Source organism: Oenanthe melanoleuca, chromosome 4, assembly GCF_029582105.1.
Source record: "Oenanthe melanoleuca isolate GR-GAL-2019-014 chromosome 4, OMel1.0, whole genome shotgun sequence".
In the NCBI taxonomy this organism is placed as follows: domain Eukaryota; kingdom Metazoa; phylum Chordata; class Aves; order Passeriformes; family Muscicapidae; genus Oenanthe; species Oenanthe melanoleuca.
In genome coordinates, this window is record NC_079337.1 from 22,557,613 (window position 1) to 22,571,960 (window position 14,348).

General features: G+C 39.3%; 1 protein-coding gene across 2 annotated transcripts in view; it reads left to right on the forward strand.

Annotated features, from left to right (window-relative positions):
* Positions 1 to 14,105, forward strand: part of TET2 (tet methylcytosine dioxygenase 2) — a 70,996-nt gene extending 56,891 nt beyond the window's left edge. The window contains exons 5-10 of one of the 2 annotated variants that reach the window (XM_056489390.1): positions 351 to 559; positions 1,357 to 1,507; positions 3,681 to 3,770; positions 6,295 to 6,432; positions 7,768 to 8,128; positions 9,305 to 14,105. In XM_056489390.1, coding sequence (XP_056345365.1) covers positions 351 to 559; positions 1,357 to 1,507; positions 3,681 to 3,770; positions 6,295 to 6,432; positions 7,768 to 8,128; positions 9,305 to 10,713 — 2,358 coding nt within the window. In that variant the 3' untranslated portion in view covers positions 10,714 to 14,105. The remainder of the gene's footprint in view (positions 1 to 350; positions 560 to 1,356; positions 1,508 to 3,680; positions 3,771 to 6,294; positions 6,433 to 7,767; positions 8,129 to 9,304) is intronic. The other variant, XM_056489391.1, reaches the window with a different exon arrangement.
* The last annotated feature ends 243 nt before the right edge of the window (positions 14,106 to 14,348 follow it).

The following is a 14,348-nucleotide window of genomic DNA, read 5'->3' on the forward strand; positions in this document are numbered from 1 at the left end:
ACTTTCTCTTGCTCACCAATCAATCTGGGCCACAGCTGTAACATAAATTCAGGAGAGGAATCCAGCTGAATCAGAGCATGGAGGAAACTTAAAAAGCTGGTTTCCACCACCATAGCTTTCCATGCCATCAGTTAACCTTTTAGGGTCAGCTTCATTAAACACCAAGGGTAGCCCTGCCATATCGCAGTGAGAAAAACAGAATGAACTGCCAGAAGCAAAGAGGAGGATACAAGCAGAAGTAACCTCCCCACACACACAGTAATTCTGAGGTCTCCTATTCTCTTGCCCTCCACACTAAGAATGCCATCGTTTGTGTTGGGGCTCTGGGGCGTGTGTTGCTGTACATGCAGGTAGTCCGCAGAAGCAGTCAGGAGGAGAAGCTGCTCTGCCTGGTGCGCGAGCGAGCGGGACACACGTGTGAGACGGCTGTCATCGTGATTCTCATCCTGGTCTGGGAGGGAATCCCAACCAGCCTGGCTGATAAGCTCTACTCTGAGCTCACCGACACCCTGAGGAAGTACGGCACGCTCACAAACCGGCGCTGCGCCCTGAACGAAGAGTAAGTGGAGCAAAGGCTGTGCTCACCAAACCTGCAGCCCCATCTTCAGAGCCAGCACCTCTACTCATGCTGTTACCCTGAAACATCTACAACCTTTACAGCTACTTTAGGTGGTTTGAAAACACACAAACTTTGTAGGAAACCCAAACTAAATACTCTTATAAATAGGGAGAAACATTTTCCCAGAGTTGTGAAGCATCTCAAATATTTAAAAGAAGAAATCTCAGCAGGGGCAAGGATAGCTGATACCTCAACCTTGAAATAAAAGCTGAGTGCACTAAACCATACTTGTGTAAACTGACACAGACTAGCCTCAATCTAAAGAAATTGCACTGTATCTTTTTCCCACGCCTTTCTGAGAGACAAGAACATTTAGATCAAAATTACCACAGCAGTCACTCTATGTTACTATGGCTTCATGGGTAGTGAATTTCAGGAATTATTGTTCAGCCCCTGTCAGAGGGCTCCCACATTCTTGCAGTGCTGTCAGCACAAGCCCCTGAGGCACCATGAGTATCAGTACGTAACAAGGCACCGCACAAACATACATTCACCTGACCAAAGCCAGGTTTCCCACATAGGTGTAGAATCCCCAAAGATCCTGCTTTGTAACCATGAAATTATTCACTCTGATAAATTCTTCTGTGTATGTCTCCCTCTTGCACTTCTTCATTATTTACTGGTGGATGATGATCCACACCACTGGTTCCCTGGAGCACTGGCAGAACACTGATGGCCACTGCTGGAGCACTACAGGGAGACCTGCCTGCTAACAGCTGTGTTCTCTTATCTTTTAGACGGACTTGTGCATGCCAAGGGCTGGACCCTGAAACTTGTGGTGCTTCATTTTCCTTTGGTTGCTCTTGGAGCATGTACTACAATGGTTGTAAGTTTGCCAGAAGCAAGATTCCAAGAAAGTTTAAGCTGATGGGGGATGACCCAAAAGAGGTTGGTGTCCATTTCTGAAATGAGCTTCATGTGCAAAGAAATGTTTTCTATTGCTCTGTAAATAGAGATACAGTACAAGAGAGCAGGGCCTGAGGCCTCCCTGAGTGCTGTACATGTAGAGTAATGAAATAACTGCCAGTCAAAACCAATTGATTCCAGTCACTGAGCCAGCTGAATTGACTATCCAAATTCTGACAGCTGGTAAAAGCCCTGAGACTTGAAACCATGTTTGCAGGCTTTCACAATTAGAGGAGAGGGCATGGCCTGAATAATTCTGGCTGTATTAGGCCTGCAATTGAGCATTCCCCAGTGGCATAGTGGAAGGTTTACCAGCTAATGGCACATAACACTGCAACTGGAAGCCAGAGCAGACTGGTTCAATGGAGAAAAACATGATGAAACTCTGAGATGACAACACAAAGAAGAGGATAGGAAGACTCATCTACATACAGTCCTGCCCCACTGAATGCTTCCAGACTGGGCTCTGAGTTACAACAAACTGGCAAATGTTTAAAATGAGCCAGAGTAATAAACACTGACGTTAGCCAGGACACAAGATACCCTGAAGTTATGACTGCAGTGACTCCTGGACACCTCCAGCAAATCATGTGAAGCTCCACTGGCCCAGTCTGCTTTCTGGCAAGGATGTGCAGATTTATTCCCTTGCCTGTGTACTGGCATGTTAGTGCACAGTTTCACTGTATTCTGATGTCTTACACAAATCCAAGCATTACTCTGTCATAACCAGAGACAGGTACTTCTGCATCCTACAGACTGTGCTGAAAAAAGTGCACTGTTCAGAATATCCTCATAACTAACTAGGTTTTCCTGCCCACTGCCCTTCACAGCACCAAGAGCTACAGAATAGCTCTCCCTCCTATGAGCTCTCCTCCAGACATGCTGTGGCACAAAGCCTTCTTTATCACAGCTTGCCATCCTAAACTACCTAAGATGCATAGCTGACCAGAGGACCACCAGGGCACTCTTCCAACTTGTATTCTTGGATTTACTTCTGATGGAAGCTAGATTTACAGAGGAAAGAGGGTTTTACCCTCCCTCCAGTCCTGGTCCCAAAGTTGGGGGCAGCCAAAGCATGCACCCAGACCAGGGGCTGGGTTCCATAGCACAGACACAGTTTATAGGCAGCACAAACAGAATCCTCACCAATAAAAACTGGAAGTTACACTAACAAATGCTAACCTACATGCCATACAAAAGCTCTGCATTCTGGCAGCAGGCACGAGGTCACACAAGGCATTTTTTGACAATTTTATCTCAAACCAAACTAGGATATTTTCCCATAGTAGAGAATACAAACTTTCAACACATCTAATGCATTCCTCTCTGAAACCTGTTTTCTCACAGCTCTTCACATCTTCCTTAAATACAAAAACTCCTGAAAATGAATACGCCACTCCAGTATGCCACCATTCTGTATGCACTTAAAATTAAAGATAAGGGCCTCATACAAGCAAGGTTTTGAATTTGGGATTCTCATCGTTAAGTGATGGGGAACAATTCTGGAGTATGTTATTAGATTCTTTTTTTAAAACGCTTTATTTTGACAGTGTACAGTTTAGAGAAAAAAGGAGGTGTGGTCATTCCCACCTCCCTGTCAACAATTACTAGATACATCCATGATTCTTCATTGCTTAAGGATTGGAAACTCTTTGAAGGCTGCAATATTTAAATGTTTTTAATTTCTGCATGTAAAAATATTTCAGTATGTCAGTGTTGTCATTGCAATGTGCAAAACCCTTAAATTAGCCATATTTACTTGGACCATTCTGATGGTATTTCTCTCAAGCTTTCTGAAGACTATTTTTCCCCACAACTCCAAAAAGGAAAAGAATGAAGATTATCACATTTAGATGTAAAACATATCCACGTTGAAGAATATGATTTTTCTTAATATAAAACAAATTAAGAGTATAGTATGTGATGTTCTATTGCAGGTTTCCCACTACACTGCTATAACTGCTCCATTCCTTTAAAGGCCTTGGAACAATAAAAGTAAAAGAAGATTCACAACAGTCACTGTCTAAACACCAGTGATATTGGTTTATGTGTTTACATAACTGCCAGTGTAAACATGATTGTGTAAGATCCTAACTTGTTGGATCCCAGATGTACAGTATGGAGATGTCATTGAACCCTGTTTCATCCTTAACAGGAAGAAAAACTAGAATCCAGTTTGCAGAATCTGTCAACCCTGATGGCACCAACCTACAAGAAGCTTGCGCCCGATGCATATAACAACCAGGTATGATGGGGGAAAAAAGGAGTATGAGCAGTCATGGAAATAACCCAATTCCCAATGCTTCAGCCTTGCGCCAAACCATTATATACATTTTGTGCCAACATTTCTTTGATATCAGCATGAAGACAAATAGAAATGAAAAATTCCACTTAAAATGCTCTCACAAGTAAAACTAGCAGGATTTGGTCCACTAAGAAGAATTAATCTTTTCACCTACATCAACACGATAAAATTATTTTACTCTTCAGCTCCAAAATACAAATATCTCGATTTAGCATGAATTACCAGCAAACTAGCAAAGCTGCCATGAATATGGTGTGAGATTGGCAACAGTTTGCACTTAAGTCCTGAAGGCACAGTTTCAGTTCTGCTCTCTCAAGCAGCAGATGAATTTAGTTTTCACCAAAACAGCCTTTATAAACATGCTTTAAAAATGAAGTTTTTTATCTGAATACATTCAGGCCTGTGTATACACACAAGTGTCTGCACCAGCCTTCTTGCATGAGGAGATCATGTATGCCTGTTTTCCATGGGTTCTCAGACACCAGCACATTCAAAGCTCTGATGAAGTTCCCAGTGTGGCTGTATCTCATCTACATTTCATTATAAAATGTCTTTCAGACAGTTATACCAAAATTTGACAGCACAGACCACCTACCAACATGTAAGTGCTGACCTTCATTTTCATTGCTCAGGTTTACTACCATTAGGAACATTCACTAAACTTGCAGTCCCCAAACTTTCAGCATCTACTGCAAACTGTGACATCATCCTGCTTTCCTACTGACAGCACTATACAACCAGCACAAGACAGATTCTCAGCTTTAACAGAAACAGTACTGATGCAAAACTGTCCATTATTGTCTGCTGTAAAATTCACTACTTTACTGTGTGTTTAGTACCAGCTAGACAGGGTAAGCAGACTCAGTGCAGACTTACCCAGTTTCACTTACAGAGTTTCACTTAACCAGTTTTGCTGACCAGAATGTTTGGAGACTCATGGAGAAAATTGTGGCTGTGTGCCCACTAGCTGTGGTTATCTGTCCAAATATCTGAGAGACATTCTGCAAGAGAAAATAGGAAGAGAAAGAAAAAAAAAAAAAAAAAAAAAAGAGATGGTGAATGGCCAATTGTTTCTTTGCTTGGGCTGCTTTTCTTTTCCCACAAAAATTCACTAACGAACTTTCCTCCAAGTAAGCTGTGGTGCCACCCAACACTTGTTGAAAATACATACTTTTACAAGTTTCAATTTTTACCTTATGTAATAAGGCGTGTATATAGCTTGGCTTATTTCAGGGGAAACTGTACTTGAGCTACTGTCAGTGACTTTAAAGAGAGAAGACTGAGTTCTAATTTGTATGATATTGTAAAAGGTTCTGAAACAAAAAAAGCACTAAAACCACATTTCAAATTCCCAGATTTATTCTAATCCAAATCTGGACCACTTCTGGATTACAATCAAGAACTGGAAAGGCTCTGTTTCCCAACTGGACCAAACAGAACATTTCATAGAGCAGGTGCACCCCTATAGTTTGATCAGACAATTATAGTCTGGCTAACATTTCAGACCACTCGAATTTAATTCCAAAGAAGTTTACATATTTTTCAAGTTTTGTCCTACTTTTATTTTCAGATTCCAGGGAATTAAATAATCCTGATTTGAAAAATAAATGTCTGTGAGTAAACAAGACATATTTTTAGTGAGTTTGAATTAAGACCTGGCAAAGCTTCTAGTTTGAGCTTAACTTGAAAAGGAATCTATTAAGTTCCATTAAGTGTGGATGCTCTGTGAATACACTTGAAAGGTTCAGGAATTTCAGCAAAGCATTTTATAATCATGTGGTTTATAAACCACATATATAATTTTCTAAATAAAATATGAAACCATCATTTTTCTAAGACTTTATCTTCCATTACAAAATCCTTTCTTTTTGTGTAAGGTTTGTTGTTGCATTTTGAGTTCTTTGCAAAGCTCCTTAATAATGACTGCATGGGTACAAAGTACTGTCTTGACTGAATTCTCTCTCTTTTTAGTCAGGAGATAGATTTGTACTTAAGCTTACGAAATACATGTTTAGCATGCCAAAATATTACAAATCAAAGAGCAAATTATTATTTTTCATTAAGTCATTCTGAAGTAAGTTTTCTAAAGCCATTTTCCCTTAATAGCTTGGTATACTTCCAGTCTATACACTCCATACACAGTCTATATCACTCTCAGAGTGCCAGTCATGGAAACCATGCACTATATTTATCATGTAAAAACACCAGCCTCTGGCAGAAAACCAGAGTAATACACAAGGAAAAGTAGTATTGACTCATGTCACAATCACACCAGAGACTGAAGGTACCAAGGAATGAAGCATGGATACAAAATGGCCATCGAATTGCTGTAGTTTATTTGTTTTCAAGATGTGTTTGTTGTCACGTCCAAGACGTGAGGAAGACCTGCCCTTTGTCACAGCAGAGCACTTCTTGTGCACTCTGTGTCCTGGAGCACGCAGTGAAACCTGTCCTGTCTCCCCAGATCGAGTACGAACACAGAGCCCCCGAGTGCCGCCTGGGTTTGAAGGAAGGTCGCCCATTCTCAGGGGTCACCGCCTGCCTTGACTTCTGTGCTCATGCTCACAGAGACTTGCACAATATGCAAAATGGGAGTACTCTGGTAAGTCTGGGATGTGTAACAGCTTCCTCACTCCAGCACTCAGCTCATGGCTTTAATTCATTATCTCCTCTCTCTTAAATTTATACCACATAATGCAGATTAGTAAAAAAAAAAAAACATTAGGCAGTAAATAAGCTAACTTATTACCCCCTACACATTTTTGTTTCAAATGTATGAGAGTTAAGGTATGTTAAAGAAAGGTTTAACACAGACCTTGTAAAAGAGGAACTGTGAAGAGAATGGGAAGAAGGTCCCAAGCAGAGCTGAAATGCTGCTTCAGTGGTTCCTGGCACAAAATGGTCCATATTTAACCTCTTGAAATCCTTATTTTTCTAACCACTTTGGATTATATCTTCTAAGAAAATAAAAGTAGAAACAAATAACTTCTTTCTGAGAGAGTTTTGGAAATTTTGGATTTTATTCCTGCTTTGGATGAATAGAAAGTCTGCAAGTCCATGTACCCTTTACTCTCCTCAGTTATGATATCTGGCCAGTACAGCAGAATTTCTGTAGAAGATACTAAAAAAGTAAGCTGGTTTTCAATTGGATTTCTGTGACAAAACAGTTGGCTCAAACACAGGAGAGAATACTCTTCAGTTCTGAACAATCATAAAGGTTGTAGTTTGAAGCAGCTCCCTAGATTCACAGTGCAGCTCTTATTACAACCAGAGAGAGTATCTGCCTTTTTAATGCAAACTGAATTTTTCCTGTTTCCAGGGTCTGACTTAATTCACAAGTTAATCACCACCAATACAATGTACATTTCCAGCTGAGCTTTCTTCCCCAAGCTGGGGCAATGATTTTGCTGCAGAATATGCCCCTACCAGCATCTTTTCCCACAAAGATCCTCCCAATACTTGTTCTAACTAGAACTAATACAACAGGCTTGCTGCATGTCAACAGTAACTCCCCTTAATCTTTTTATTGACATTACGGGGGGTGTGAAGTACAACACCAGTGTACTATACTGCACACTCTCTCTAACAGGTAGCTAGACATCTCATGTATTGTAGTGAAAGAATCTTCAGGTGAGTACAAAGTCCCAGATTCCACAGCTTTAGCTCTCTGGCCACAGTACAAAGGATCACAGAGTTTATTTCACATGAGGGTAATCCCTAACTATACTGCTCATTTCAGCACAAGTAAAAGAAATAGATATCTATACACCTTCTGTTTCTTTTAACATTTTCCAGCAAAGTAATGGAAGAAATTACATTTGCAGGCTTGTTGTGATATGCACAGGAACTTACAGTTAACAAAGAACTTTCTAGATGCCAGTGCTGACAGTGTCAGGGGAAGGTAGAGTTTCAGATCTCTAATACACTTTTCTAACAGGTTTGCACACTGACTAGAGAAGACAATCGTGAAATTGGCCAAACACCAGAAGATGAGCAGCTCCATGTGCTCCCATTATACAAAGTCTCTGATGTGGATGAGTTTGGAAGCACTGAGGGCCAGGAGGAGAAGAAGAGGAACGGCAGCATCCAGGTCCTTACCTCCTTCCGACGAAAAGTAAGGATGTTAGCAGAGCCCGTTAAGACCTGTCGGCAAAGGAAGCTAGAAGCAAAGAAAGCAGCTGCAGAAAAGCTTTCCTCCTTGGAGAATGGGTCTAGCAAAGCTGAGAGAGAGAAGTCTGCTGCAGCACGCAACAAGCAAGGCACCTCTGAAGCAGCAGGTCACGCAAAGCAGCTGGCAGGTAAACACAGGAATCTGAGCGGGGTCAGCAGTGGTAAGCGTCCTACAAATCAGGGCTAGTTATAAACAGCCTCAAGAAAACCATTATTTTCAGCCCAAGAATGTATTGAAATAAAAAGGCAGAGAAGAAAAATTAAAGAAAAGTTGCAATGAGAAATCTTTTGCTGTTGGATAGTTGACATTTGTAGAAATCTAGAAACAAACTCTGCTTGCCATCCAGTGTATTGTAAAGTATCTTTAAAGGACTAATAGTGCTAGAAGCCATGAAGAGAAGTGTGTGGTGCTGCTGCCAAAGAATGACCTACACATCACTCAATGTCTGCCTCTGTTACAGAGAACCTCCTAATTTCAGGAGATACAAGCATAATCACTTTACCACTATTTATACTCTCTGCCTCAAGACCAAAAGCAAAGCAGGTTTTCCATAGTGGAGTAAGAGTTTATAGCAGTTCTCAGCAGCAGATCTGAGAGTCCTGAGCAAAGGAGTTATCAGAAGTATTTTATTGTTGCAGCAGCTTTCCCAGAGAGGAAAAAAGGATACATCCAGGGCCACCCAGAAGGTCACTGAAATACCTATGAATAGAAGCCAGCTGTCCCATGACCCAGGCAGGGGTTGTGACCATTAAATGATGCCATTGCACTTTAATGAATGGTATTTTTGCTCTTATGTCTTCAGTCAATCTCACTCATTACTGCACTGTTCTGTCTATCAGTGAATGTTGTTTTTAACATACTGCTAGGGACATTTCTTGGAGTCAGTTCTATTCATGTAGATGAGAAGAATTATTTATTTGCAGGGAAAAGAAAGTCACTTTGTGCAAGGCTGTTTGGGAGCACTTTGATGCTCCATTTCATGGGCTACTTAAAAAGATTATTCAACTCTTTGGATTTTGTGCATGTGACTGTGAACAGACTGCACTGTCCTCTTTTCCCCACTGCCACTAGCATCTGATCTTTTTGGATACATGCCAAAAAGGAAGAGTAGGCTTAGTATTTATTCAGCTTCTTAAAGGATGGTGTTTGAGAAATGAGAAGGGGAACGTCTGTTAATGAATCTACTTTTCTTAGAAATTTCATATAAAGTATGTAATTTGTTGGGTGGTTGGTTGGTTTGGGGCCTTTTTTAAAAAGCCTGTTTGTTGTGTGGTTGTTTGTTTTTTCCTTTTTACATCTACAGATCTTTTACGTCTTTCAGGACCAGCCACACAACAACAGCAGCAGCAACATCCACAGCGCTCTCTCCCTAACAACCCTCAGTCAAATCCCATTAACTCTTACTCGGGTTCAGGTTCTGCAAATCTCTATGGAAGGTTGCCTAATCCAGCCAATGCTTATCCAAACTCTTCGTACACTTCAGATCCATATGGAGGGTCCAACCCCATGAACCTCTATACAACCTCATCACAGTCTGCGGGGTCTTATTTGAATTCTTCCAGTCCCATGAACCCTTATTCAGGATCTTTAAATCAAAATAACCAATATCCCCCCTACCAATGCAATGGAAACATAGCTATGGACAACTGCCCCTCTTACTTGGGCTCCTACTCTTCCCAGCATCAGCACATGGACTTGTATAGTGGCCAGAGCCAAGACCATATGTCTAAACTAAGTCTACCACCCATCCAAACATTATACCAGCATAGGTTTGGGAATAACCAGAGTTTTGGTCCCAAGTACTTGAATTATGGAAACCAAAATATGCAGGTAGACTCCTTCAGTAATTGCACCATTAGACCAAATTTACACCACGCAGGGTCATTTTCCTCTTACTCGACCCATGAGGCCAATGGCCATTTTATGGAGATTGCCTCAAGGTTAAAATCTAATCTGAGTAATCCAAGCATGGATTATACCTCCATGAGTAAAACAGGTGAGCATCATCACATGCAACCCCCTCCACATTTATCACATGACTACAATTCTGCTCCAAGTATGTTTAGTGGTCCTCCTAATTCACTGCATCTCCAAAATAAGGATAATAAAATGATTTCACATGCAGTTAATGGTTTGTCTAACATGCTTCCAGGTCAAAACCCTGACAGGACTACTCCCCAGGGTGGTTTAGATAAAACTGACGTGCTGAATCCAGAAAAAGCAGAGGATCCCGATGAAGTCTGGTCAGATAGTGAGCAGAACTTTCTGGATCCAGAAATTGGAGGAGTAGCAGTTGCTCCATCTCATGGGTCAATTCTCATAGAGTGTGCAAAACGTGAGCTCCACGCAACGACTCCCTTAAAAAATCCCAACAGGAACCATCCTACCAGAATATCCCTTGTATTTTACCAGCACAAAAGCATGAATGAGCCAAAACATGGTCTGGCTCTGTGGGAGGCAAAGATGGCTGAGAAGGCAAGAGAGAAAGAAGAGGAATGCGAGAAGTACGGCCCAGACTACGTGCCTCAGAAATCCCACGGCAAAAAAGCCAAGCGGGAGCCCGCGGAACCCCACGAGCCCTCTGAGCCAACGTACCTGCGCTTCATCAAGTCCCTGGCACAAAGGACACTGTCAGTCACCACGGACTCCACCGTAACCACATCTCCATATGCCTTTACACGGGTTACAGGGCCTTACAACCGATATATCTGACTTCACACCTTGGCTGGTTACCTCATCTGAAAAAACACCTTGTCACTAGGGAAGTAGTGCTTTAGGTTTCGTGGAAGGCAAGGGTGGAGAAGAAAACAGTGTTTTTATGGAACTCATCAGTGGAAAACACCTCGGCACACCAGCAAAAAGAGGTAAATCTCACTAGAGCACTTGTTTTCCACTGATTTTTAAGTGGTCATAGATGGCACGTAGGAAACAAGACCAAAGCATCCTATGCAAAAAAAAAAATTTAAAAAATTTAAAAAAACAGAAGAAGAAAATAAAAGTAAAGGAAAAAGGACGGGACACAACAAAAAAGTGTTTCACAATTTACATTAGAAAACACTGGCTCTATTACTGAAAGAGATAATCCACAAATGGAATTTTTTTTTCTTACAGTTTTGCACATCTGTGGCCACTTTTAATGTCATCAAGTTTGCATAGTCATGGAACAGAAGCAAAAAAAAAAAACCCTAAAAAAATAATACTGTAGTATTACAACTGCAGGAATCTTAACATCTGGTGCTGAATCTATGATGTACTGAAATACTGGAATTATGGCTTTTTAACATGCAGTTTTTACTGTAATCTTAATAGTCTTTTGATTTTATTTAACAAAGTAGATAAGTATAAAACAAATAGACAGCAAAACACTGAATTTGTTTGAATATTCTAAAACCATGGTGCTATCTAAGAAAATGGTGTCTTTATTTTATCACTCAAACAGTTAATGCCTTTATAACAAAATGTCAATGATGTTGTCAAATGTTCTTCAGCAACAAGGAGGACCTTTTCATTCATGTATGTATTGAAGTTACCTGGTGTTAAAATAAGCTTACTTTTTAACATATGGGAATTACAAAGACCTCTGGATTTTGCTCATCCAGTCAAGTCCTAGAAAAGGACAATAAAATAGAGAGATATTTTTTTTTAAATAGTGTTTCAAAAGCACTTTGTCTACCTAAGCTTGGCAACTTGAACAATGCTAAGGTACTAAGACATTAAAAAAAAAAAAAAAAAAAAAAAAAAAGAAGAGTTTACTTTGATTTTAAAATGCAAAGATAATTTTTTTAAACTAAAAAAGCTTTTAAATACTTTTGGTTTAGCCATGCATCAGCTAGTGGGCTACATATCCATTTTTAATACAGTCAATTATGGTAAAAATGGGGCTTACTGGATATAAGGGAATACTTTAGTACACAAAACACATTTTTTTCTGGTGCTCATCTCACACAGCTATACTGTAAACTGTTTTCTACAATTATTATGACAAGTTCATTGCTCAAATATGTACAGTTTTAAGGAAAGAATTTTATATTAACCACAGGTGATAATTAGCAGCATGCAACAAACTACACCTAGTTAGCTTGGGCTTCTGCTGTTTCTAGAGATCTGTGCGCTCCCACTATGGAATGGCAGAACTGCTTTTGTGTTGATAATTATGTACATTGTGGTGCAAGTCATTTCTCGGTGCAAGTGGCCTCTTTTCCAGGAAGACTGAGCAGACCGATGCCTACACAAGATGAATGAAACAGGGTTAGTTCTGTGCGATTCCGTTGATTAATAGAAAAAAAATAGGCAGCTGGCTTGCTGTGGTGGTTTTAAATCATTAATTTCTATTAAAAAAAAAAAAAGCAGGAGAGTTGTATAGTAAATTAAATTGTAAACAAAACTTTTTTTAACGCAATGCTTTAGTATTTTAGTACTGTAAAAATATTAAATCTATATATATTTGGGTTATGAGCTGAATTCACATCATGGTGCTACTCAGCCTGCTACAAATATATCATAATGTGAGCTAAAAATACATTAAAAGGTTTGAGTGATGTTCCTACTTGTCATATACCTCAACACTAGTTTGGCAATAGGATATTGAACTGAGTGTGAAAGTTTATATATTGTATACCATCTTTTTCCCCCAAAAGCCTTTGGAAAAAAAAACAAACAAAAAAACTAAACAAAAAAATCTCTCAATACTTGATATTTTAGCAAGTATAACTTGAACTTCAACTTTTTTTTCTTTTTTTTTTCTTTTTTTTTGGTTCTAAAAATTCAGGGATATTTCAACTCATGTTCTCCTATGCCAACGTGTCACCTGTGTGTATGTAAAGCTGTTGTAGGTTAAATATATTATTCTTGGGTTTTTTGATTTTGGTTTTTTTTTCAGGGATTTAATGTTTTTCTTTTGAATCCCTTCTCTTACTTTTCTTGTACATTTTCTTGTATTGTGTAACTAAAACTAATTTTGTAAATTTGTTAGCTCTTTTTATTGTAACAGAAGTGTTTAAGAGATTTAGAATGTTTTGACTGTTTCAAATGATTAAACAAAAAGAAAGTAGAATGCACTGAGCTGATTAAAGGGAAAAATGTAAGGCAGGGGTTTGGCAAGTGACTGTTTGCTAGAGTTGTTCAAGTCACTCTATAAACAAGGCTTCTTGGATACTGTAATGAATAAAATAAAATATAAAAAGGTACAGTCTGTACAAGGGCTTCCCTAAACATGCAAACCTCCATGTCCCAGCTATATCTTGTGCAATATACTGTAAGATTAAGTTTGGTCAAAAGAAATTCTATCCAACAGAATCACAACATAACTTAAGTAAATTAAAGGAGGCCTTTGGGTTTAATGGTCAAATATTTATTACAGCAATTTTGTTTTTTCTGACTTTAGTCAGAAGTCTACTTTATCCACTCACTGAAACAAAAGTTTCACTTTTGGGAAAAAAAAATTGTTATATGTCAGATTAAGTAAATCATTATGTATCTTCATCTTTTGGTGATTTCTTTTTTAAAATCCTACCTAATTCATACAATCCATAGTAGATGTTTGGTTAATATGCCGTACACTGTCATTTGCCAAACTGCTGGCAGCAGGAGCAGGAAGCTTAGTTGGTGAATCAGTTTTGTATTGTAAATACCTGAGCTGTAATTTTTGGTGTACAGAACCCTGCCTCAGTTGGAACGAATGACAAAGCAGACAGAGTTGCTTGTATAGGATTATCAGGTTGACTATAGCCATACTTGAAGATGCTTCTGAGAGTTGTCAACTTTACTTGAATGAATTTTTCATCTTGATTGACGCACAGCAGTACAAAGTTCACTTCTAAAGCTAGTGGTTAACTTGTGTAGGAAACTTTAGCAGTTTGACACTAAGGTAATGAACTTCTGTGTGCATTTTCTATGCTTATGTTCTACTTTTTTTTACTTTAGTTTCATTCATTTTCATGAGATGTTTGGTATGTCTATAAAAAGAATCTGAGGATGGTTATAAATACTGTAAGTATTGTAATGTAATGCAGGTTATTTGAAAGCTGTTTATTATTATATCATTCCTGATAACGCTGAGATGTGGGTGTTTTTAATAAAATTTATATTTATTTAATGCACTCTAAGTCTGTCTTGAAGAAACTTGTCTTTCTTTGTTGTTTTTACCAGCTAACAACAAAGCAGGCTCAAACAAAGTGCATTACTAGGGACTTCACAACAAGAAGCCTAGGCATCACATTTGTTCCTAGTTCTGCTTTGTCTCTTACCTCTAACAGGTTGGGACCCAGGCTGCTGAGCCCAGGCTACTGCTCCATAAAAATCTACGTTTATAGGGAAGGAGGGAGACATTTTTATGGACAGGAAGAGAC